Below are 27,660 nucleotides of genomic sequence, written 5' to 3'. Positions count from 1 at the left end.
GCCTCTGTGTTATTTGTATTGCTAGCCTCTCCTCCTCTTCTCTATCTTGCTGAAGTCCCACAGGAGCAAGTGTGTGTTTTTTTTTAGGATGCGCTTTGGAAGGTTTGGTTATTTTAATTTATTTATTTTTTTTGCTTTGGTGAACCAAAAGGAGAGACTTCAGATAATGAGTATTACACAAACTGTTTGTGGAGTACAGGACGGAGGTTTCTGCATTTACATTCACCCCCGTCAATGCCTCCTACTTCACGATATCAATAGAAACATGGTGTTAGCGGTGTTTGGGAAAACAGGCACTACACACGCTGCTGTAGCTGCATTAAAGAGCACCAAAGGGCCCCTGTGGAGGAACTGTAGTGCAGCCAGCGCGGTTTTTCAGCCTTGGGCCATGGATGAGAGTGTTTACTAATGCAAAGTTGCTATCAGAGCTGCTTACTTCTGGAATTAGCTGCTAAAAAGGAATGCAGCCTGTGTTTTTCAGGGAAGGGGAGAGTTTCACATGAGCTGCAGGAAACTGGTGAATAAAACAAAACACACAGAGTTGTCTTTGTAGGTTGAAACATTTGGTAGAAGTAAAAAAAACAAAATAACTCTAAAATGTTCTACATGGACTTGTGTGTATTTAGCTCCATCCAACTTCTCTTCTTTGACCTACTTCTCTATCCCTGCTGAAGAATAGCATCCCAACAACATAATAGCTCCATGGGCATGGTGTGTTCTGGGTGGCGTGCAGCAGTTGTTCTCCAAAACATATTGTTTTTGCGTATAGAGTGAAAATGTTCAATTTTGGGGTCATCGAACATGAGCACCATTTTTCAGGTTCATGTATCCCCTAGATGGCTTGTGGCAAACTTTGATTTGAGCTTCTGTTTGTTCTCTTTCAGCAAAGGCTTTGTTCTTGCCACTCTTATTTCAAAGCCTAACTTTTTGGAGTGTAGGGATAATAATTGTCCTGCTGACAGATCCTCCCATCTAAGCTGTGGATCTCTGCAGCATTCCCACACTTGCACGCACCAGACTCAATTTAGGAATATCAGAAAAAGGGAGGCTCAATGTTGTGAGGCACTTTTCAGCTTTTTATTTGTGAAAAAATTTAAAACCGTGTAATATTAACAGCATCTTTCTAGTTATACTGACCACTCAAAGCACTTTACACTAAAACAACATTTTCCCAACGTCACTCACAAATGTACCTTCCCTAAGGCCAGACCAAAATGTGGAAAGAACTGAAATTAAACCCACAACTTGTGGATTGCAAAAAGACTCCTCTGCACAGTTTTTGTAGTTCAAAAGGAAGCAGTAAGTAGAATGAAATTGAATCAGGTTGTTGTGTGTCCGCTACAGGAGAAGACGGCGTTCCAGCAGCAGTTCCTCCCAGAGTTCGTCTCGCAGGAGAAGGAGCCGAAGTGCGGACAGAGACAAAGGAAGAAGCCACCGCTCACATAGATCCCGCAGCCGGGAGAGAAGGTAGGACATTTGACTGGGTTTTAGCTTTAAACCTTTGAAGGCAAGAAGATGAGAGATGGCTTCAAAGGTTTTATTTTTCTGTGTTTGCCTTTTGAAACATGACCGTAACAAAAACACATGATTTTATATTTATTTTCAAAATTTTCAGATATGAGCAAATGGATCCTCATGCCTGTTATGTGTGCATGCAGTCTCAGTTGTCCTGGCTATGTGTGTGTGCAGGTAGGCAAGTGTGGATGATGCAGAGACACAAGAGAAACAGCAACATATATGCTAATATTAATACACTGATACACCTCTGCTCATAGACATTACTGCAATTACATTAGGAAGCATACAAATGCAAATGGTGATCATTATTATTCTAGTATTTCACTACTTTTGTTCCCTAACGGACACAGTTATTTATGCTAAACTAATGTGTACACACCTGCTCACACATGTCACGCACACGCATATACACAGGGCCATGGCTGTCCACTGTTGGATGATCCTTATTGCCATGGCGAAGATTAAATTATTCATTGGTCTTCTGTGTAGGCATGAATCGATAAATCGGCCCCAATTTCTTTAATTATGGGAGATTGGTGATAAGCCGATACTTTGATGTGAAGCTGATCTTATTGACTGATTTTATCTACCTCATCAAAGGCCTAAAAATCAACCACTGTCCTCTTTTACTCTGCCTTGAGAGAGGTTTGACTGACAGACCGGGTCATGTCTGCATGTTCACAGTTATCAATAATCACCCCCCTGTTTCCAACACAGCAACTTTCTTCTATATTTAACAATATTTCAGACAAAAATATATGGCATCTACCAAAATCTGAATCTGCATTTCAGGCTTTTTAAAGATTGTAATCGGCGATCGGCCGGAACACTGCAATCGGTGCACCCTTACTTTTGACTCTGTAACGCAGGGGTACCCAAAGTCGGTCATCGAGGGCCGGCAACCTGCACGTTTTAGTTCTCTCCCTGGTGGTACCAACAACCTTTTCAGCATGTCAGTGTTCTTCTTAGACCTTCTAACGAGCCATCATTTTACCCAGGTGCGTTAAACCAGGGAGAGAACTAAAACATGCAGGATATCGGCCCTCGAGGACCGACTTTGGGCACCCCTACTGTAACATATCACTTTATCCAGAAAAGTGTAGGACTGTATACGTTGGTGAAATCTGTTCCTATTGATGCTTCCAAGGGCTCGGGCTGACTTAGAAAAAAATCTTGGTTTTGATTGATTATGTTGTCTAAAATGATGTTGGATATTTTTCTTTTTATTTATGTTGTGGTGATCACTCAGGTTGAAATTTTTTTTTTTGCAGAAATTTTATGTTCAATGTCTTCTAGTGCTGTTTTTGTTCAGGTCACCCCTGTAAAGGAGATCTTAAAAATCAATGGGTCTTTCTTGGTAAAATAAAGTAATAATTAATAGCGATTCTCGTATCCCTTTCAGACACATAAAGAGAATATCTCTGTGTGTGGTGATCCATGTCATTAGCATCACTAATCTGTTGCTAATGAACCAGTAAACTGTTCTGTTTTTTTTTTTAAATCCCTCACACACACCAACTACTCTGAAACACACAAAAACATGCACAGATGCGCAATTGAGGGAAAGGTTGTTATAATATATGCGCGAGCAAGGCCCTTTGTTTACTTGTGTATGGCTGCGGGGGAGAGCAGAGATCATTTTAATCACAAAGAGAAAAAACGATTTAATATCTTCATTACAGAGATTTTGGGATGAATGGATTATGCAACAGAGATGCTTCGACACGTGTGGCTGATGGTGTCATGAAAAGACACCACACTTCCACTCTCCAGCCACAGAGTAAACGACGAACTGCAACCGCTGAGGGGATTCGGACGAGTGGTTTTATTTCAAGCGTCTGTGTCTCCCAACTCTCTGTGGCGGTGAGTCCGTCACTCGGCGGAACTGTCTCCGATCAAAACGTCTGTGCAAAGTGGCATCGCTGGTGTGTTGTGAGATGAAAGGTGGAAGGGATTTGGGGAGATTTAGGACTACGGTGAATGTTGGTGTTTGCAAAACGCTGCGCTGTGATTAGGAGGGCTCCGTTGTGTAATCGGCTTAATGGTGAGCGAGGAGCAGGTGGACTGGCCGATGTTAGTGAGAGAGTGTGCTGGGGGGGTGCTGCTGAGGCGGAGTTAGGGATGTGCAAAACGAAAGCATTAATTATGAATTTATGCGGATGAGTGATGGCATCTCCAGTTTGTAGGTTTAAAACTCTTGTGGGTTTTGTCTGTTTCTGTCTGCTGTCACACTGTTTCTCGTCTCGCCATACCTGTTGATGTATCTAAAAATGTGTTTCACCTAAATCTAAAACGTAAAGAAATTAAGAATATTTTGGCGAAACATGAATTACACGTGTCACCTGTGATGTGCCTCATTTTATGTAGTCGGTGTGTGTCGAGATAAAGGTGCCAAATTTGCAATTTTACCTTCGGGTGCTTTTGGCATTATGTCCCTATCTTCTTTTATTGTTTTCCCAAACTTAGTGGAAACTAAATGTCTAATGATTAAAGTCAAATTTGAGATCTCCCAACTGGTCAAGTAATAATTATCTGATTAATCGCTTAAAGAATTAATCAGAAAGTAGCCATGTAAGATTGAATGCAGGAGGCTGGTATGCTAACTATTGATTCAGTAAAAAGTAGCTATTCTAATAAGTAGCTCCAATGCCATGCTGACCAGAGCTAACGCGATCCCGTTCTAAGCTACCGTGTTCTAACCAACAACACTGCAAGCTGCTTGCCGATCAGCTAACAATCCCTGGTTCCTGACACAGACGTAGCCTGGCAACAATGAACATAACTTCTTCCTGCTAGTGTAGTAAGCCGAACTTGCTGTTGATGCTCATAAATAGTATTGTTATTCATGGCGCTTTGTATTTAAAATAAGTTGCTAAAACAGCAAAATATCAGATTTTTGTTGCGATTGGTAAGATGCTTTCGTGCACAATGTTACTACTTCAAACGATTAACTTATCAGTCGCTGTGGTAATTGTTAAATAGTGGAATCAATTCTCCAAAAGCATTGATTACTAATGTAGTCAAAGCTCATAAAGGATTACTCCCTCAAAATAAAGTTCTGTCTTTTTGCTTGAATTGGTTGTTTAGAAAACACAAAATTGTCATTTAATCTAAACTAATTCTTAAACTCAATCCACTCCAGCAGTTTTTCTAGAGTCTCATTTAAATGTTGTCTCTAAATTGTAGGAAAGTGGAATGGCGGAAAATTTAAGTGTAGTCTTTCTTTCCTTTAAACATTTATTGTATTATAATTACTATTTAGTTTTTTTTTTGTTGCTATACCTGGAATTTGTTAACTGGCACATTCTTGTCATAACATTTTGTGTGTCAACCTGTGGTATTTTTTACTCAGGATTATCATACCATGACAATCCCTGACACATAGTTTTTCTTAATTGTTTAATCTTTATCCAGCCTTTCAGTACTTAATAGAGTTATTTTATAAAGAGACATTTTACAATTTTCAAGCCTGTACATCTACATTGGACACTGCCTATCCAACACCCAATGAGTTTAATAGATGTTGCACAATGCTTTGGTGCCATGACCACCATTTGTCAGGGCTTTGTGTGTTTGTGTGTGCAGGGGTGGATGAGACTGTGTGAGAAGCTCTCTGATGGATCAGAGGAGGATTGAGTGGACAGGATCTCGTGATTGATACTTAGACAAGATATAAGGCACCGCCTGCCACCCTGTACCTGTCCGCGTACCAGAACCTGCTCCACCTTCAGAATGTGAAGGAGCATCTGGGAGATGGTGACAGGAGAGGGGAAAGAGGAAAGGAGATGAAAAGTTAGGGGAGAATGGAAAAAGTGCAGGTTCAGTTGGGAAAGCGAGCGGCGTAGGGAGCAAGAGATAGACTCGAGAGGGGTATTATTCAAAAGAAATGAGAATAATCACGTCCACAACAGAATATTCCAGGAGGAAAGATTAGAACTGCGGTTGGCCGGGCGGGTTGAAGTGAGGATTCTTATTACCCTCTTTTGGATCTCTCGCCTATCAATAAAAAATAGAAAGATCCATGAAATAAGAATAATGCTCCATCATGCGTTTACTATTTATTGGAGCTACCTGCCTCTCTTCTCTCCCTTCCTCCTTTTATTCCTGCCCTCAATCAGAGAAGCGCTAGTTCCCCCAGAGGCAGTCAATCTTGCCCTGAAATGTAAAACAGACAAGAGGAACCGATTACCTATTTGCCATTAATGTTTATTCTCTTTGATGTGAGCAGGCATATCAGGCAGTGCGTGTGTGTGTGTGTGTGTGTAACGGGCCTGCTTGTGGAAGGGTGATTGAGCCTATGCACGTATGTGCAGATTTCCATGAATGCATGCTCATATGGGGGTGTCAGTGAATAGTCCGCTGGGGGAGAGCAGTGTGGATCATGGCAGCTGCCTCGTACAGTGAACTGATCGGTGCAACAAAGACGACACGGCCTCTTATCACAGCCGGATCACAGACTCTTCTTTAGGTGAGCACGCCGGAGCAGCGTAGTTCTCGCCTGTTAACGGCAACCGCAGCAGGGATTAAATGTGTGTGGCTCAGTCAGTCAATCTCTTCAGTTGCTTTTTCACCGCAGCCTGATGGCGCTAACGGAAGGTGAGCAGGAATCTCTGGCGCAGCAGACCCACCACTTGACCAATCGGGGAGAAGCCGAGCTTATCATCCTTTGTTAGGTATTCATACATGTGCTCATAGGTTAGCATTTACTTCATAGGAGCTGACACGCCAATTTACTTCATTAATATTTCAGGGCTGTGTTGAGTTAGCAGGTCAGAGTGCTGGCGTCAGGGTTTGGCCCTGCTAACACTGGAGTACCTCCCTTCAGTCAAAGGAGAATGAAACCTTTAATTATCGGTGTTTCCCTTTGGGGAGACGGCAAACTAAACACTCCACCCAGGAAACTGGATCAGACACCTGTGTGTGAGACTCACAACTGAGGCCTGGTTAAAGTAGAGAGATAAAAACTATTACACTGTGGTTCAGTTAATCAAATATCTTAAAGCATGCTTCGTTGCTTCGTAACACTATGGTTGAGACAAAGGCCCCTTTTTCTACCCACTGAAGTTACTGTTGTACAACATCAGCCCTGCCCCTTGTACGAGGCCAAAGTAAAGCTCTTAGCGTGTGTGTGTGAGGGCGTGCGCACATGCAGTTGAGCGATGACTTGGTATTTATTTCACACAGCAATTTTCCCCCTGTATGAGATGAGGTGTCGTACATCTGCTAGATAGCTTTTTCTGCCTTGCTCTGACATGAAGAGTGCACAGGGTCATCCGGGCTGCTTGGGATTGGGGAGAACTGTGGTGAGGAACCGAAGGGTGGTGCAACAAGGTCTTACAGAGAGAGAGGAAAGGACGGCCAGCTAGTTGATGTGTGAGAAGGCTGAACTACGGTGGGGAAGGACCCTATTGTAGGCGACCTCTATGGCCTTGATCACCAGTCGTCCTTCCAAGTAAGAAAAGAGATATTGGTACATTTGTAGCCCTTGTATCTTCATTCACAGAGATTAGTGTGTGAATGCAGTGCAGCAGGTGGCGTTGGGTGTTGCTGGCTTCACCAGGAAACAACCCTGGGTGTGTTTTAAAGATGTGACAAGTGGATTCTATGTTTTTTTGTTGTTTCAGGAGAACCATGAGCTTTAATAGAGTGCTGATGGATGCAAAATGAAATCAAGAGGAATAGTAGAAAAGCTTAAATCTTCTTTAGGGTGCACATTATGCCATAGTGTTCTCACCTGTGTATATTCATCTTCCATTGAACTAAAGTGTGCTGGAGTGTTGCAACACTGGAATTTAAGAGCGAGCTCCTGGCTGTGTTATTTTTTTTTCTTTAGTTTTTTTTTTTTCTATCCAACTGTCTGTTATCCCATGGCCTCTCAACATCTTCTCTTCTCCCCTTTCCACAAGATGACACTCTGCCCTTTCTTCCTTCTTCCCCTATTACCGGACCTGCAGAGGGTTGATTTAAACTGAAAGATGACCTGGTTTGGTTCAGCTACGTCTTCTCTACTCCATAAAAATCAACATGCTTCCAGTCGTAAGATCTGAACGCGTTTGTTGTTGCGCCTCTCTTTTCCTCCCTCTCTCTGTCTTGCTCTCTTTCTGTGTTGTCTTTTTTATTTATCTGCTGTAAAGGCCAGTCAAGCGCTGCTCAGCTTTGTTGTCAGAAACCTTTATTTACCAAAGGGAGGAATAAGTGACTGACACAGACAGGCTCTTTCATCCCCTTCTCGCCGCGAGCAGTGTTCCCCTCCACCGCCAGAGGAAACCCTCTTCCTCCCTCCCTCTGCTCTCTTCTCACTTCTGCCAAGCTGCCCCCCCCCCCTCACCTTCCCATCACACTCCTGCATCCTGCAGGCTCACAACACACCGGCCCGCTCCCTCGGGTAGCAACCTAGCTGTAGAGTCTACACCGAGTAGCATGCAGACACACAAACAGAAAGTTCACCTCACAACAGTCATCAGCCGCTCCTCTCATGCAGGTTATCAAATGAAATGGACTCAAACAAAGATTAGCTTCACATCCCATTCTGCACCCTCTTTTGTTATAATCCTGTCTGGAATTATCATCTTAAAGTAAAGCTTAGTTATCAACTCTATCCCTAAATAAAATGAATATCTTTAAATTATTGGTAGTGAACACTATTAGAAGAATTATTTAAAACACAGATTTTTGTCAGAAAAACAAGGCAGTGCAACAATATTGTTGTTAGCATATGTTGCTACCTGCTAAAGAAAAGCAATGTTAGATTTTTGGGGTTTTTTTAGTGTTTATTTTTTGTAAAGCTCTTACCTTTTGGTACCAATTTAAGCATATTCCAAAGGCTTCTACATCCTCAGGCGAACTGTGCATATCCTGTGAACCAAGCGGATGGTTTAGATTTTGTTGTTGATTGCACTGATTGCATAAATTTGTGGGAAATTCCTTAATTTCCCACAAGTTAAGGAATCTAAAATCACCACATTTTAGACAAAATGTCTAAATTGAAATGTGTCAAGCTCAAACATTGGCCACTTAATTCAGTAGCTGGCAGAAGTTTTTAAGACTGCATGTCAAATAATGCAAATATACAATTTTTTAAAGCTTTGTGACTGAAATGTGCCAGACATAGTGCCCATATATATTTACATTGGTTCACCAAACAAAGAATCTGTTCTTTTGATAACTGAAATCTAGTAGAAATCTCTAATGCCACCTTTTTTTGGTGGAAAAGCAGATTTTACTGTTTTGGTAATGAAACCTCCAGAATGCCAAAGACTAATAACATTCAGTCCGCCCTTCTTGCGTTTACTTTGTGACAGTGAAAAGCTTCATCCGTCTGGCCAGATCAACAGAAAGAAAATGAACACCAAATGTATCTCCGTCTCTCTCTGCCTCCTTCTAGCCTTCTCTCAGTCTCTCGCTCCCATTTAAGCTTCTTGAAGTTCTTCCAAATTGGGTTTTAAATGCCAATTAGGAGGTTGAATGTAGTAAAATAAAAGCAAATGCAGGCAGGATGGCCTCACCTTCTGGCTGGTTAGGCTTCAGAGAGAGCCGAGCCGGACCTTTGGCTCCCAGCGAGGCTTTGAGAGAAATATCCTGCCTAATGAACACATTAATTAGAACCATAACTATTTATAAGATGATAATTAGAAACGAAGGGAGGTAAACTGGGCTTTTCCTGCAATTAATGGAGGATTAATTACGGGAGCTAATGAAGTGGATTTTTGAAACGCGTGGAGGTGAAGTACAGAGATGTGCAGCTTGCTTTGTGATCACTGGCATAATTATTTTCTCCAGCACCAAAGCGTTTGAGGCCCTGGTCCTCGCTGGCTCAGACCGGCTAATAAGCATCATTGCATCGTTATATATGCACTTAAAAAGACTTGCCACTGAAATGACTGTCTAATTATTTCTAATTGGCAGGCCCTGTGTGTTGTCATTGAGCTGTTGGGAGCGGCGGCAGAGCCCTGGGTCTAATAACGCTCAGGGCGGAGAAGGTTGGGAGCGAGAGAGAGAGAGCGAGGCAGACAGTGACACGGATGGGGTGAAGAGGAGGGGAGGGTGTGTGTGTGTGTGGGTGTCTCCACTGGTTGCCTGCCGCTTATAGTCAGACCAACACATTGGACCCTGGTGTCAGTCTCCCAGCAGGACATCAGGTCATCAGTGGTCCGGCGCACTCCGAGGTCACCCGGACAAGTATTCAATTACCAAACTTTCATTTTTATCTCTGCCCGTTTTCCCGTCTTTTAATGAAATGCCTCTGGTCTCAATTTATGCACAGATAAACACAGCCGTGCGCTTGCGGCTCTTATACTTTTAAAGATGTGCACAAAGAAGGGGCGGTGGGCTATGTTTATGCGCTATGTGTGATTTGGTGGCCAGGTTCTGAGCCAGTCCTCTGAGGCTGGAGCTGACAGTGCATGCATGGACCAACCTCAGTCAGCTGCTCACTCTAGGGCTCTAACCATATGGATGCTGACACTCGGAGGACCCTGGCACAGACTTAAGTGTTAACTTTCTAACATGCATACATTAGGAAACAGATATTCTTTCATACAATGCATGAAAAGGCAACCTTTTTCACTGTTAGACTTTTACCACATTTTGTCTGTCAGGATTACTACAGTTATTTCTATTTGCTAAATGCCAGAATAATATGAGGGATTTTTTTTCTTCAAAGTTAAAAGTTTACATACACTAAGATTACTAAATCTTTAAACAATTTGAGGATGCCTGGATGATAATTTCATGGATTTGAAAGCTTCTGTTTGCTTAATTCTCAGCATTTGAAATACATTGTGGCAAACCTCAGATATTCTACTTTCTTGTGTGACAGCAGGGAAGTGTCAAAATAAATTGGGAAAGGATATTAGAGAAAGACTTGTTGACCTCCACAAGTCTGGCTGATCCTTGGGTAAAATGTCCAAATCCTTGAAGGTTCCACATTCATTTGTTCAACAGACCTTCAGGATTGTTCAGACATGTTTGGAAAGGAGACTGGGTTGTGACAAAGGTGCTTGTGTTTGGTTGCAAATTGTGTGTATTAATCCCTGGAACAAAAACCTCAGAGACTTAAGTGAGTCATTTAAGTTGATATAAAGTGAAAGGCCTCTCAGAGAAGAAGAAGCCATCACCCCAAAAGCAACAAATGAAATGCAGGTTGCCGTTTGCAAACGCACTCAGAGATAAAGAACTTAATTTTTTGAGACGTCCTGTTGTCTGGTGAAATTAAAAGTCAACTGCGTGGCCTTGTTGATATTGTTATATTTCGAAATAAAAGGGGCAGAACAGAACACAATTGTAACTGTGATCATGGTGTTTGGGTGTTTTGCTCCAGGTGGGCCTTGTGAACTTAATAAAAAGCTGGCATTGTGACGAAATAACAATGTACAAATTCTGAAACATCTTGAGGAAGGATGTTTCCCCCAAGCCATACAGTTTAAAAAGGCAGTTCTACCAAATACTGAGAAATGTGTGCCAATTTCTGAATTAAGAGAAAGTAATGTAAAAACAAAACCCTAAAATCTCATTATTTAATCTCTTCGGTCAGCTGATGAGAGATGTGAATGAGAGATGTTCTTACAACGTGATGTATTTCAACAACGTAGGTGTAAATTGACCCTTTAAAAGCTGTGTGAACAAAGGATAAAGTGTGTCAGATCACGTGTCGAAGCAGTTATTTTGCATTTTGTTTTTAGGTTCCAGTATACTATTAATCTCAAACTAAATATGTACAAAGTTTTGATATAATTTGGCCAAAAAAATACTGTTTGGATCTCTAGTGTAAGTTTCTGTGTGCAGGTACTTAATTTAACTTATTCTAAGCAGAGCCATGCGTGCTGCCAAAAAAAAAAACAACAACTTTATGACACATCTTCTCTCACTTCTGAACAACTCGAGAGCAAATTGCCTGCTAATGAAACCACTGCCTGCACTTGTCAGTTCACTTTGGACAAGCAAAGCATGACGCAAACACACCCGCCAACATGTGGCTTCACTCTCACATTTGGGAATATAGCTGTGAAAGCAAAAAAAATAAATAAATAAATGGAGAATCAATAGCGGAGAGTTGAAATGAATATCATGTGCGTCTTGACTGGAAAACCTGACAGTCAGTTTGAAAGTAATGAAACACTTTCTCGGTGTGCTCATGAGGGTTTTATATTTGAGGCTTGTCCTTCTTTTTTGCTCCGTCTACCCAGTCAGGGTTCGGCTGAGCGGAGGACAGGAGAAGCAAGCAGAGATAGTTGTGGCCGGGTATTGTGTTGTACAAACAGCAGAAAGAGTCGGTGCCGAGGTTGAGAAATTTCAACCACAATTTTGGCATTAGCATGAAAAAAAAAATGCTTATTTTAAATGGAGAGGGCAGTTTTGTCAAACCGGTTTGGTTTGGGATTTTAACACAGACTAAATTTGTTGGTGAACGTCTTGATTTTAATTAACCTTTTGATTTTGCATATCAAATGAAATGAACATTTCTCATTTGGATTAGAATAACTACAATCTACTTGTTATGTAATCATCCATTTATACTGTCTAAGGATTTGCTTAATATTAAAACTGCAATAATGTCTTTGTTTGTACAAAAAATATTTGGGCATAAATAAAGAAAAATTTTTTTTTTACTCTCTTTAGAGAGTAAAAACAATTGTAGGCAATTTCTGAGCCTTAATTTTTTCTTTTTAAAGCTCTAAGCTCTTAGTACTGATTTGTTTCTGATTATTTAAAATAATTCTCAAAAAGAGAATACTTTTTTTTGGTCAATTGTCTGGATAATTTTTTTTTTACTGTCTGAATGTAACGCTGCATAGTAAAATAAAACAACAATTTTCTCAAAAACAACCAGAACGTATGGAGCCATCTCTCTCTGCATCACTGGAAATCTAAAAACACATACCAGGCTTTCAGCTTATGGGACAAAGATGCGAACATTACATTTTCCTTTAAGATTGTTTCAAAAATAAACAGGTGTTTTCTTTGTAACACTTAAGAGGGAAAACATTTTTGAATTTTACCTATGGAGGAGCTTTCCTGTTGCTCTTGATCATTAATTATTTCTAGAAGCAGAGGTGATGTCACACTGTGTGTAAGAGAGCAGTCTATGCCTCACAGCTCTGCAGAAAAACAGAATTCCTCTTATTTTAAAACAAGCACTAAACAAGTACACAGTTCACATTTTTAACTTTCATTTGTATCTTTTGTTGGCTCAAAGAACACAGCAGCTGTGTGTACTCCCTGTACAGTTAGTAACATGAAGAAAACTTTGGTATCTAGTATGTTCAGCTTCCTATTTTCTGCTGGAGTCTGACTGCCTGCTTAAAAGAGGGAGCAGAAAGAAGGAGCCTACACGCCTCCTTAGAAAATATTTTCTTTCCTAGAAGCCTAATAGATCTTGTGTGCTTCCAAACTTTGTTTTCAAACTTCTCCTTGATGCTAAAAGTAGCAAACTCTTTTTACTCACTCAGTAACAACCTCGAGACAGAAAAGTGTTGTCAGTGTGACCCTATATTGTTCTGGTGCAGTGCATTCACTGTTTCAAATCAGAGCCGATCAGCCAGTTTCCATGGATGAACTGAAGTTGGTTATAAACCATCTGCGGCCTTCAAATTATCCACTGGACTGTCTTCCTACTCGTCTGATAAAAGACATTTTTCTGATTTTTGGCAGCTACATTCTTAAGGTGATAAATACCTCATTGCAGTCAGGTTGTGTACCATCTACTCTCAAACATGCTGTGGTCAAACCTCTTCTTAAAAAATCCAATCTAGACCCCAGTGACCTAGCAAACTTCAGGCCCATTTCTAAATTGCCTTTCTTATCTAAAATTCTTGAGAAATTAGTTTTTATTCAGCTTGAAATGTTTTTAAAAGACAATAATATAACTGAGAAGTTCCAGTCTGGGTTTAAAGTTGCTCATAGCACTGAATCTGCCTTGCTCCGAGTGTATAATGATCTCCTATTAACAGTTGATTCAGGCAACATTGCAGTTTTATTACTTCTAGATTTGAGCTCTGCATTTGATACTGTAGATCATCAAATTCTTTTACATAGATTAAAACACTGTGTTGGCCTGCGAGGCTCAGTATTCCAATGGTTCAAGTCTTATTTAGAAAACAGAACCTTTTCTGTTCATCTTGACCAATCCTGTTCTGGGGCCAGACCATTAAAGTATGGTGTTCCCCAAGGGTCAATTTTAGGGCCCATTTTGTTTATCTTGTATTTACTGCCTCTTGGTAAAATTTTCCAAAAATTTAATATTTCCTTTCATTGTTTTGCAGATGATATCCAGATTTATTTGCCCCTTAAATTGAAAAATGGTACAACTGATTCTCTTCAGCTGTTGCTAAACTGTTTAGCTGAAGTTAAATTATGGATGGAAAAAAACTTTCTTCACCTCAATGAAAGCAAAACTCAAGTTCTATTATTTGGTCAGAAACTTCAGACTACAAATCCAGATCAGATTCTTGGTTCTTTAGCTCGCTCTTATCAGACCTCTGCTAGGAATCTTGGTTTCACTTTTGACAGCTCTCTAAAGCTACATAAACAAGTTAGTTCTGTCGTTAAATCGAGTTTTTACCACCTTCGGCTTTTAGCAAAAGTTAAATCTTATTTCGGTTTTAAGGACTTTGAAAGACTTATCCATGCCTTCATAACAACTCGACTGGATTACTGCAACTCTTTATATAGAGGGATGGAAAAATCACAGATTCAGCGACTTCAAATGATCCATAACGCAGCAGCACGGCTTCTCACAGGAACCAGGAAGCATGACCACATAAGGCCAACTCTGGCATCTTTACACTGGCTGCCTGTCTTTTATCGAATAGATTTTAAGATTCTTTTGTTAACTTTTAAAGTTTTAAATGGGTTAGCCCCCCCTTATCTTCGGGACCTTTTAAATTTCCAGTCTGTGTCCAGAACGCTACGATCAAATAATCAGTTATTACTTACAGTTCCTCGAACTCGACTTAAGAGGAAAGGAGATCGAGCTTTTTCTGTTGCTGCTCCTGTTTTATGGAATAACTTACCTTTCCAGATTAGATCTGCCCACAGCCTGGACCATTTTAAATCGCTTCTTAAAACTCACTTTTACTCTCTGGCATTTAAATGATGTGTGTTCTGTTTTGTCATTTGTGTTGTTGTTTTTGTGTTGTTGTTTTGTACAGCACTTTGGTGCAGTCTTGTCTGCTGTAAGGTGCTATATAAATAAATTTGACATTGACATTGACATTGACAAGTTCTAAATCATCCAAGTCCAGTCATCGGACAATTTCTCTGTGCATCTTTAGTAGAGGTGCGTTGAGTCTGCTCAGACGAAGGCAGTATGTTGTCAGATCCTTTTCGTTAAACAGGTCTGCGTTGCAGAAATTCCCCCTTAATAATTTGAAAGAAAGCAAAAATCTGCCCTCTATAGTCTGTGTAGCGAGAGCTTTATAGGAGAGGAGAGGGCTTTTCTCTCTGAGGATGGAAGCCTTTTCTTTGCTATTCACTTGTTGGTTTTTCTTTGTGTGTTTTCCTCCTCTCCTTGTTCAGCCTTGACAGCATATGGGAAACAAAAATGATTTTTGTGAAACTTCTTTGTGAGGGAAGACTCTGTTCTGTCAGAAGACAACTCGATGTTATTCCAGCGAAGAGGCAAAATTATTGCCGCTGTTCTTTTTTCTGTTTTCTTTTCTTTTCGCTTTTTATGGGGCGCTACTCCATTTGTGTCTTGGGTGTTTAATTAAGTGTAGTTTCCTTTTAATAGTGGAATGTGTGCCTGCTTTTTGTCGTTCTGTTCCTCGATGCCTTTTACAGTCCGCCCACATGGTTTGTCTCAGCGTTTATGATTTTTCTTATACCGGAGTTGTGAGGTTCCTAAATCACTTAAGCACACGGGGCCCGAGCAGCCCCACATTTAAACAGTAAAAGGCTGTTATGCTAAAGGCCCTTAGATCTCCTATCACTTCATAAATATATGCTTATAAAAGGCAGAAAAATACATCTTCCCTGACCAGAGTGAAGGAAGGGGGGGGGCAGTGAGTGTCTGAGGGCACACCTGCTAATTGGAGCCAGCTTGATGTGAAGCACGGCTGTCTGCTCTGTCTTCTCCATAAACCCAGAATCACTTTTTTTATTCTATTTTTTTTTTTTTTTGTTCTTTACTGCAACATTGAGAGTTATTTCTTATACTTTCTTTTCAGTGCTTACTCCCCCCATTGTCCTTCACCTGTTTTCTTTGCGTCTCATTGGAGCGTACCAGTACATTCTTAAGATGTATGAAATTAGCTTTTATCGTTTTCTGGTCTGGATAAGTCTGGAACAAATGAAAGTTTTTCAAAACTTTTTTCTTCTTCTGTTGTCTAAAAGAAAATGGGCTTAAATATATATAAAAAAAACTACTTTTATCACTGATTTGTCACATCAGCATGTAAACATTTTACCCATTGGTATTTTGATTTTTGAATCATCTGAGTGAATGCACCCTGGTATTCACACAAACTGCCTGTTTGCTCATCAGTCTGCGTTACATTCAAGTTGAACTCGACCAGCGACCTTAAAATAGACTAAATCGCCAGAAAAACTCTAAAACTATCTTTAAAAAAAATTAACAAACAAAATAACAGATACCAAAGTTCACAATCTATTTTGAAGAATATACATTTAGTTTTAGATTTTGAAACAGAGCTAATCTAATGTAGTGCTGATGCCAAAAACAGTACATTGAATAGACTGATGACACCACACTCTGAAAATTAGAAGCTAGTTTAAGGATTGTCCTGCTTCCTAATTTCTGGAATCAATGAGTAAAATAACCTGACCAACATTCAAGCAATTTCGAGGTTGATATTTTGCACTTAAATGTTCAAAAACTAGAGAAAATCTAGAAATTACAGGACAAGAGACCCTCTACATTTTATCCATCTATGCTAAGCATCAAAATGCATTGCGGTGAACTGTGGTGTATAAATACAATAAACTGAATTGAGTTGAGTCAAATTAACCACAGTGAAACTGGTATTTTTTTACTAAAGTTATGATGCCACAAGATACTGGCCCACTACTAAGTTGCAGATGGAGGTGTTGAGAACCAAAACAGCTCTCTAACTAACTCGACCACAGAATATCTAATTGTTTCTACACCTAATGCTCACAAGAAGGAAAGGAGAAAAAAAGTGGGTTATGGTTGCGTGAGTGGCTGTAAGAGAGTTGGCAAGTTAGCACCTAGTTGAGAAAGAGACCTCCACTTGACCTCGTGTCTGGACTGAATGGCTGAGCCGGGCCACACAGAAAACCCTTCCCCATAACTCCAGCTGCTAATGGGTGTCATGTCGAGCTGCGGCTGCACGAAGGTCAGGGGTTGTGGGGGCGCGCCAGACGGCCAAGTTTAGGATTGCGATGAGGAGTGATGCTAGTCGTATGTGGCTAAGCATTGTACACATGCAACATTTCACAACACACACACACCTACTCCTGCACATATGCAAGCATGCTGATGTTGTCCACATCTAGCTGCTGAATGTCATCTTTTCCCTCATCGTTGGCTGGCTGTTGTAGGTTCATATAGTTCTGAGGTGCCTTTGAAGGCCTTTGAACTCTGCTAAATGACTTGACCTTGTGGCTTGTGGCTGAATCTAACTGTGTGAGTGTGTCTTGGTGGGACACAGCGAGTGGGTGGCCTGCATGGGGTCTCATTTCTGCTTCACGGCATCGCAGACGTTTGTGTTGACGACTGCTAAATTAAAAGCAAACTGAAGATTATGACAAATCTAAACACTGCTTTTATGAAGCAGAGGGGGGAACGAAGAGAGAGAAGGGAGTAAAAAAAAAGAGAGAAATGTTTCTCCGAATCTTTCATGCTCCATCTTTTGCTGTGTTAATTGTGCTCACAGTCAGCTACTTTCCAGTGATTCCCGGCGTGTTATTTAGCGTGCGGAGTTATATTTATGTTTCCGCAGAGCCGTGCGCGGTGGATGACGGAGCCGAGCCAGAGCGTGTGTGTGTTCTGTGAACCAGGGGAACAGATAATGTGGCTGCTCGGAGGGAGGAGGCGGCTTGGGAAATGATTTCAACAGCTCTCATAATTAGAGGAATATCATAAATTAAACTTGTGTCTGCCGTTGCGTTTGAAGAGCACTCAAAAGTAATAAATTCTGGATGGTTAACATATTTGCATTCCATTCAGCAGGCAGCGTCAGGCGGGAACAGCTGTTTTCCACGTCTTTTTGGCAGCAGGAAATGCTCATTCCTCACTCAAGGTGCTTTTAGATACGTTGAAATGGCAGCAGAAAAAAAAAAAAAAAGAAAAAGGAAAGTCACTTTCTACTTGAACATGAAGCTGCCGCGAGCCTCCGTCACTGGAAATAACTCGACGGGGAATGGCACATTAATGAAGTTCTTCAAACGTGGATCGCCTTAGATTTAATAGACTCATTTCCTTTTCAATCAATCAGCTGCTTGGAAAGTTGACTGGCGAGTTTTTCGGTAGTTTCCATGTGGCTTGTGGGTACTTTTTGATTACTTATTAGTCTGTGTTGCTCTGCTAAAATAAACTGTATCGTCCAACAATTAGATCTAAATATTTACTGTTAACGTTGGGACTTCCCAGTTGATTCGGTTCTTGATTTTTTCCCCCCCTCTTCATTCCAGAAGCATTCACGGCATATGCATTTTAAATCCTTCTTTTTATTGACTTACCTTCATACGACATTAATAGTCCTGTATTCTTAACTTTTCTACTTAAAGCAGGTTCCTACCAAATGCTCCTTTTTTCCCTCAGTCTGTATGGCATGTCATTAATAGTAAAGTTTCAAGGGAAAATCCCAGTTTAATGTCGATGTAGGTTAGCACATACATACCAACAGATTTTTTTTCTGTTTTTATTTCACTAACATCCACATATGGCTTTTACTGAACATTATTGAGACTTGAACCAGTATTGTTATACTGGCTCAACATGACAAAGACTGAGGTAGATCAAGATGGAAATGATGGATAAATGCAGCGTAGCTTGTAAATACGAGCATATCTGAACAAGCACAGATGTTTCCGAATACAGATGCCGCATTAAGACCCCTGGGAACATTCGTTTCTTGTTGAAGAGTTTTTTTTACCTTTCGAACAAAACAAAACGAAACACACACACACACACACACACACACACACACACACACACAAAAAACACTTCTCATTCTTGTTCATCATATCAAACAGTTGCATGTCCCACAGAAACTGTGCTCGTTCAATTTTATTAATGTTTCCTTTTACAATGCTTCTGTCAATTCTGTTGTGTAGGATTAATGCCTGTTATGCTGAGTATGGCTGATAGTTTGGGTGCTGTTCATTTTTCAGGTGAGTTGAAACCTGTTGTTTCCTATATTTTAAATGGAGATTTCAAGATCCAGATGGCCTGTTCATGTGAATTAAATTTATGTTCAGCAGTTACAGTGTATCTTGAAATGCACCCCACTGTTAAATAAGGTGGGTTGTCTGTGATGCTGTGGGCGTGTTTCTCTATCAAAATGGCTTGGAGGCTAGTTAAATTACAGAGCTTATTGAACCATTTGAAATACCAGAAGTCTTAAATGACTGGAACTGAGGAAAACAATATTTATTTTGCTCTTGCGCATAGTGAGGAGCATGGTAAAGAAGGCAAAATCCCTGGAATAACCTAATCTAACCTTTAGAAAATTGCAGCACAGGATCATCAAGTCTCCATGACAACTGTTTACTTTAGCACTTGTGTTCCAGTGCCTGTTGAAGGAAGCATAAACTTTAAAAAGCTGCAGCTATTAGTAAAATGAACACCTTTGCTTAAGGACACTCCTATAGTTGCTTCTTTAGATATGCAAATGTAAAAAAAAAAAGTAAGATGTAAGATAAAAAGTGTTTGTTTTTTTTGTTGCATACGCTGCCATTTTCATTCAGGAAAACAAGATGGATGTCATTTTACATCGGAAGTGCATTTCTGCTTTTTAGCTAATCATTCGTCAGGCTGCCATGAGACTACCAAGATGGAAATGGGTTAAAGTTACATGGCCATCAATCACTGCTGTGGAACACTGGCTTAATGGGCATGCTAGCTCCTTTGGGTATCATCACTGATGAGATGAGCTCCATGTTTTACAGAATTTGTATAATTTAAAGCTAAGCTTACCATTGTCTTCCTCTCCTGGGCAGTTTGGGGTAAAAATAATACAGTAAATGTCCATCACTGCATTGAGCGGGGGGCAAGATAAGGTTAGAGGAACGGTTCTCGGACGATTCGTCTGTTTCTGCCAAATGATGTACTATGAATAATGATTTGGTTGGGGTCAGATTCCAGTGGAGACGCTCAACTGCATCTAACACTACTGGTATCGCATGGCTGCCGTTAATGTCCAATTTTCAATGAAAACAGAAATAGAATACAGATAAAGGCATCACACCATCCAGCTTCACACCCGGACACATAATTACCCCAATGGGCCGTGGTGAGGGATCATATCCCTGCACGCCGTGGGGGGTCAGTGGCGATAAGCTTCAGCCCAGCTCCCAACATGGAGCATAATTACTCTATTGATAATTCACCAGGAAAATGGTCCCAGCCAATTGCAGAGCTCCGATATAATGGATTGGACGATGAAACGAGGAACGAATGGAGGTAGAAGGCTGCGAGGGGCCGTGTGTATGTGGGTGGGTTACATGTGGGGGCAAGCAGCAAGGGCCTTTTATTAGAAATGAAAATATGTTTAGGTCATAGGGGGACCCATTTTCCCTGGAGATAATAAAGCCAATGAAATGTAAAGCAGGGGAAGAGCTTGGAATGGGGTCCAACTGGGGCTGTTTATCTGTGTGTGTCCTGCATTAGCCCATTTATTCCCAGCCTCAAATTAGCTAATCATTCTCCAAGGGGAAGGACTTGGTCAGGAAATTGACATTTAGCAGCATAGGCTCACTCTATTAACTACAGTAAATTTAATTTGCTGCACACCCCAGAAGTGGGATGTTTGTGTTGCCATCAGAAGAGAAAGGGAAGGGAGAACAAGAGCAGAGAAACTGAACTGGGGTTATTGCTTCCTCTGCTTCTGGCCAAAATTTGCTTGGCTGTAAATATGGGATTCAGACTTGGAACTCTGTGGCTTTGTTGCATTTTTCCTCATGTACTGCTGATTATAAACATACACAAACAATGTTAACTCATTTATGGTTTTCTTCATGTTTTTTCCATTAGAACTCATTTTCTGACTTTGGCCTTGTCAAATTGTGTGCAGTGCATTAAACATTATAAATCACATCTCTTGTGACCACTTTCACATGTACCTCTGAATCACATGTGTCGTTATGTTTATTATCCTGAGTAGATCAGCATTTAGCTGATTCGAGTCTTAAATTTTCCAGTTAATGTTTCCAAGTGTGCCTGGGCAGAATACTAAACCACCGATTCGATGCAGTTCAGTTTATTTATAAAACAGACATTTACAATAAATGCCATTTCCAGGCAAATCAGTCAGATCCCATTCATATTTGGTTATCTGGAGTCCAGTTTGGCCCAAATTTAGTCACACAAATTTACTTGATCAATTAATAACATAGTTAAGAAGCAGTCTTAGGGAAATCAGCTGATTTTATAAACCCATTGATGATGCAGCAGTCTTTCCTCCTTAGCAAACATATTTAATGAAACACTCTCTTTCTGAGAAAGAAACCTCTGACAAAACTTAGCTTATTAAAGGAAGTGGTATACTTTCTGCCCCAAGCAGCTGTAAAGTGGTAGAACAGTGAGGTGAATTGAAAAACACTGATATTCCAGGCTAAGAAAAGAAGCACAAATAAATGCAAGAGTACAAGGCCAGGTATACTTTCTCTTGAAAAAAGAATTCAGAGAGTTTATGTCAGTAATCTCTGATGATTGCTTTGTCTATCAACAAAACAGAGTAAGCTAGACGCACATTTTCTAAGAATAAGACTACACATGGGTAGTGGCAGCAATAGCTTCATCAATGATTTGCTCCAGGAATGAAACACAGATAAGCAAAGAAACACAAAGTCAAGTTTGCTTCTGGTGGGAAAGAAAAAACAGACTATACAGAGTTATTTTTAACAATAATCTTTGAAACCTGGTGTAAGGTCTTTCTGCATAGAAATGACATGTTCTCCCTTTTTCTGGCTCAAAACCATGGTTTCGAATTTGGAGGTATTAATCTGCATCTTGTCTGCTTGTGAGCTTCAGGGAAAGTTTGAGATCACAATCTGATCAAGCCTACAGAACCACATCATCTGCACAAAGGAGAGACCCGATCATAAGGCCACGTAAACTTCTAATCGGATCCCCTCAACACTTTGGCTGCACAAAGGACTTCCATCCATAAAGGTTACGAGCAAAATCGCTGACAAAGGGCAACCTTGGCGGAGGATGATTGCACCTTATAGATGGCAACCTGTACCTTCGACCTGAGGGAAAGAACAAATTCCTTTAAAAGGGATGGTCTCTGCTGGCTACGGTTGTTTTGACCTTTTTCACAATCTGTCTGTTCCAGCTATCAGACATGGGGCGCTGCCGAACGCCAATTATTTTGCTGGCCGTTTTAACAAGACAGAACAGACTGTTCTTATTTTTCAATGACACATTGCCATGCCAAGCAGTAATACCAAATGTTGAAACAGACTCTATAAAAGATCTGCAACATAAAAATGGGAGTGTTTTATCAAAGCTAAAACGATTCAACGTTCATTGAAAATAAAGTAATTCTAGGCCCTCCTTTCAAATTGCCGCGGTGTTCTGGTCGAAGTTGAATTCTCCACGATTGTCTCCGGGTATCTGTAACTGTCCACAGTTTCCACTAGAGATTCATTGATTATTGTTGGTACAGCAGAGTGGGTAGTTTTCCTGAACTCTATGACCATGTCCTTTGTTTTTCTGGCATTCAGCTTCAGGCAATGTTCATCACACCACTTCACAAAGTAGTCAAAAACAGATCCATGTTGAATCCCTTCCTACTGCAAACTGACTATAACAGTGTCAACTGCAAGCTTGTAGGTTCCTGATTTTAAAGCCACTCTTGCTGTAAATTAGTTATAAAATATACAAAAAAGGAGGAGAGGAAACATCTCTGAGATGATCCTGTGGATGACTGCTGTTTCCTGGATGGAACACCAGTCGCTCTTATTGTCTGCCTATACATGTAAAAAGTCTCAAATCTATTTCACTAAGGCAACCTGAAGATTAAGATGGTGGAGGAGTTTGTTCAGCAGGATGAGGAGTCGAATCGTATTAAGAGCTGAAGTAAAATCCATAAATAAAAGCTGTGCATGTTTTTTTTTTGCCCTCAAGGTGCTTGAACATATAACTGTAACGGGTCAAGCTGGCCCAGTTCTTAGTCAATCCGAACAGAAGGCAAATCCACCAGCTAAAAATGATCATCAAGAGTCCATAAAGTGGATAACAAATGACAGATTCATAGCTGTTGCTTTTCTTCTCTCTTTTGCTTTCTAACTTGTCGCTTTTTCTTACTTTTCGCCTTAGGATAAGTTATTGGGATATATTGTATTTTTTAGGGATTAATATTTTGATCCAGTGGTTAAATATCATTTATGTGAAGAAAACAGTTACATTTTTCTTAATTCTTCAGCAAAACGAGTCAAGTGAAAATATAATTTAAGAAAACATTCAACATTTTGAGATTTAATTTCTAAAGAGAAAGTTCTTTGTTTGGGCATCGGTGACTTTGGAAAAAGTGCCTTGGGTTTTTGTATTTTTTATTTATTTTTCTAATCCTCTTTTTTTCCTTTTCCCCAAGATTCCCTCATGGAGAGTCTTTGACACGGCTTAGTGGCCCTCGGGTGATCAGGATCGCCGGGGCCTAATTGATTGCAACAGTTGTCGGAGTGTTGTCTGTTAGGGTGGTGACAGGTGTCTGAAGAAAATGATTAGTTCTCTGTTGGGAGAGAGACAGCTCTGGATGTCCCAAACTGCAAACTAATAAAGGGGGGAAAGCAATAAAGCTCACGGACAGCAGGTTTGACTGTTTTTATAGACAAATCAATAAAATGATAGATGATGGAAAATAACAGCATCTCAGCTGCCGATTTCTACTGAGGCAACCAATCATAGCCCTCCCCCCGACAACCCCTAACCCGTTTGACACACAGCACACACACACAATGTGCTGGAGACACAAACTGCAATCACGTAAACAGTCATATTTATACAGCATGTCTGCATTATGTACTGTGACACATAAATAGGGTTTATTAGGTAATTTAGCCGCAATGACACATACGTTACTTTAGATTTTTTTTCTCTGCTGTTTAAATCAGTGTATAAATTTTTGTGTGCTACAGCTCACAAAGTAAATCTTCTACTGTAAATCTCTCGGAGACCAGAGGTCCAGCGTCAGGATCAATACTCAGGACAGGTCTTCCTCTAAGCCCGTCTCTAATTGGCTCCATTTCTGCAGTGTGTGTGTGTTTTATGGTGTATTGGTTTGTATAGAACTATTATTACACCCATCCAATGAAAGATGAATCCTTCCACTCCTGGGAAATTTGATCAGATTAAGTATCATTTTGTGGTTTAAAGGATGCAAACATTACTGTGCTGTGATAGTATAATGCAATCTATACAGTGCTGATCTAATTTTGTGATGGGTGTTTGAGTAGATTTCATCAATTTGGTTTTGATTTAAGGTCTGCTGTAGTTCCAAAAACCCAGCTGCAAGTCTTCATTACACTGAAATATGTTTTGCTCGGAGAGTTTCTCTGTGAAATACAAAAATCATCCAAAGAAACATTACCTGTTCTGTTCTGCAGCTACAAATTCCAGGTTCACACCTCTTCTCTGTTTTGTTTCCTGTTACTACTGCCACATACAGTACATCTAGTTGATGAAACTGCCCTAACTACATTTGGACAGAATAATTTATGGCCTTTTTGTAAAAACCTACAGAAAATAACTCAAGTCGAAACTTAAAAATAGAGCTGGGTTGCTCTATTTGTAATGTAATGAAACGGGTTAAAGAAACATGGGTTGTCTTGCTGAAGTATTTACATTAGGCTGATATGAAATTAAGAAGTCTGAATGTTATAAGAACAAAATAGATTATGTAAGAAAAAATAATTTAAGTGTTCATATCTTTCTGCTTTGGGTTCAAAGCACACATAGACTCCAGATACTGAGTACTCTACCCAGAAACATTTTAGAATGTCCTTGTCAAAGTCCAGACCTGAATCCAGTGTGGTAAGACTTGGAAAATCTTTTCATCCGATGTTGTTTCAGTATTCTAATAGCAATTTTATTTTCTTCCAGGTCTCATTCTCGCCACAGACGGTCCCGCAGCAGGAGCAACAGCCGCGGACACCGAACAAGCCACAGCCGCAAAAGAAGCCGCAGCAACAGCCGGGAGCGGGACAGGAGTCGGCGCAAGGGTCGCGACCGGGACCGGGAGAAAGATAGGGAGCGAGACCGAGGAAGAGACCGAGACAAGGACAAGAGTAAAGACAAGAAAGGGTGAGCGGAAGGATAATTTGCGTGTTGACGCGGCTGCTCCTGCTGCACAGCTCATTTGAAACTATCATCCCCACGTGGGAACAGAATATGTTGATTGGTGATATACCAATACTAACTTTGAGTCCAGAGTCTGCTGCTCCATCCATCACTCAGTCCCTCCATTCATCAATCCATCAGCTCATATTTTTCTTCTACTCCCATCCTGCTATTAGGCATAGGCCTTGTAATGTCATGCGATTCCCTGCTGTCAGGAAAAAAAACGTTACAGTCAGACAAATAAGTGGTAGAAAGGTACGCTGTGCAGGTTTAGCTTGTAAGAGCGCTTTGGTCACCAGAACAACATGGTGATTGTTTTTCCTCCCTCTGGGGTCAGGTGCAATAAGTCTAGAAACAAAACAAGATCATATGCGCCTTCTGTGACTTTGTAGCTAGTGTCAGAAAAAAAAGGACATCTTATTGAAGTAAGAAAGGTTGACATCTTCACTGGCAACTTTGTGGCCTCTTATGGCTGTAATGCAGACCAAGATCGGATTTAGTGTAGTAGATACATCTGTGCTGCACCACCGCTATAACACCTTCAGAGGCCTTTCTCTGCTTCTGCCAGAAACACATTCCCAATTCTGCCCCAAGACAATACTCCCAGACATGATAGGGAGGAGACTGGAATGTACACAATTGTTGATAGATCTATACCTCACCACCTGAAGGTATCACACCCCTTCACTTTAATTTAATTGGACCTACCTTATAAAATTATTCTAATATAAATTTCTGTATATTTTTCTCAAAAACCTACACACTAACGCGTAATGATCTGGCAAACACAGCTGTTTAGATTATAATCCAGTATTTCATAAATACTGACACCCATTTTGATTTAGGTTTTCCCGGTCTGACTGTCTCTAAATTCAAGCTGGAAAAAAAGTGCTCATCTCTTAACACCAAATCAACAAGTAACATTATTGTTTATAAAACATAAGCTCTTTTTGAAATACTGTTTATCTGCTTAGACATAAAGAATTTACAGTTTGTAAATTTTGCAAAAGTAAAAATCAGATGTTTACTTCGTGGCACTTGGTTACCAGAAAACGTGCTCATCTCTTAGCAACAGATTAACAACAAATATTGTTACTGTTCAAAAATCACAAGATTTCTTCTACTCTTTTGAAATACTGCTTATCTTATACTAAAGAATTGTGCACTTGGTGAATTTTGCAGAAAAGTGAAAATGTTTTATTTGTTATTGCTGGTAAATATATTATAAAACACACATTCAACACAAAAGTAAAAATCTGGGTGGAGTCCCTGATGATGAGGAGCGTCCTCCTCCTGCATCATGCTGTGTAGCGGTCCGAAGTGGAGGAAAGGCTGCTCCCCACACAGTAACGCAGGTGCAGAGAATGCCCTCCACCACACAGCGATAAAACCTCCTCAGGACTGAGTTCCCAAGTCCAGCTCTCCGCAACTTCCTGACGAAGTAGAGATGCTAAACATAGATAATCAATTTAAAAAAATAGGTAAAATGATTGCTCCTCAAGGCAGTGCACTAGGGGGGCAGTGAAATGCTAAGTTCTACGTAAGTAGTGAAATGCTAATATTTTTCCTAATGCCTCCTATGCATTGCTATGGTAGGCCACAATTAAATATGAAGGTAGGATTAAAATAGTCACAATTTGTTTATTTTCTTACGTAGAATTACACAAGCTAGCCAGTATTTTGTTAACTTCGAAGTAAAACATATGTAACTGACTATATGATCGACATAAAAGCATTTTATTTTGAGTGCAGATTTTCCATACCATAGCATACGACTTTATTTCTAAAGGACTTAAATAACAACAACATAACAGCTGATCAAAGTGCTGTACAACAAATGTAACGCTTTGATTAATCTTCTTTAAAAAAACATTAAAACTTTAGGTTACTTTCGTAACCCCGGTTCTCTGAGTAGCATGAGTGAGTGTCTCACTATGGGGAACGCCCTGGGCGTGACCTCATCAGAAGCTCCAATTACACTCCGCCAGCCCTGATTAGCTGGGGATAAGTCTGTCAGTGCCAGGGAGAGGGGGCATGTCCCACCCCCCTGCCTATATATAGGACTGGCCCTGCACAGACAGATCATTCAAAAAACTCACACCCTCTTCCTCGCTACAAATGAGCAAGGAGGGTGGCTAGGTGAGACACTCACTCATGCTACTCAGAGAACCGGGGTTACGAAAGTAACCTAAAGTTCTCTTTCATAGCATTCGTTTCGTGTCTCACTATGGGAAAATCCTGACTCCCGGATTGCGATGCAGACCCAAGACCGACTGCTGACAATATGAGTCATTGATGGGTGCTTGGTGGCACTGATGCCAAGCTGAGCACTGAATGAGCCAGTGGTTGAGCTGTGACATCAAGCTTATAAAACCGAACAAATGTATGGGGAGAAGCCCAGCTTGCTGCGGCACAGATCTCCTGGATGGAAACTCCTCTTAAAAAGGGCCCATGAGGTGGTCACCCCTCGTGTAGAGTGGGCACGAAGGCCCTCAGGAGGCTGTTGTCCCTTAGAGGTGTAAGCTAAAGCAATTGCAGCAACTATCCAATGTGAAAGTCACTGTTTTGATACAGGTTTACCAAGGTGACCTTTCGCCCAAGAAACAAACAGCTGGTCACTTTTCCTCAATATTTTGGTCCTATCCATATAAGTGTGC

At 40.6% G+C, this 27,660-nt stretch overlaps 1 protein-coding gene across 1 annotated transcript in view; it reads left to right on the top strand.

Moving 5' to 3' along the window:
* The window catches only part of rsrc1 (arginine/serine-rich coiled-coil 1), a 151,978-nt gene that overhangs the window by 3,166 nt on the left and 121,152 nt on the right, over positions 1 to 27,660 (top strand). Inside the window, exons 3-4 of the mRNA XM_027998998.1 lie at positions 1,345 to 1,467; positions 24,767 to 24,967. Coding sequence (XP_027854799.1) covers positions 1,345 to 1,467; positions 24,767 to 24,967 — 324 coding nt within the window. The remainder of the gene's footprint in view (positions 1 to 1,344; positions 1,468 to 24,766; positions 24,968 to 27,660) is intronic.

Source organism: Xiphophorus couchianus, chromosome 18 (genome assembly GCF_001444195.1).
Source record: "Xiphophorus couchianus chromosome 18, X_couchianus-1.0, whole genome shotgun sequence".
Classification (NCBI taxonomy): domain Eukaryota; kingdom Metazoa; phylum Chordata; class Actinopteri; order Cyprinodontiformes; family Poeciliidae; genus Xiphophorus; species Xiphophorus couchianus.
Note: the sequence above shows the minus strand (reverse complement) of the source record. Positions and strands in the feature narration are given on the sequence as shown.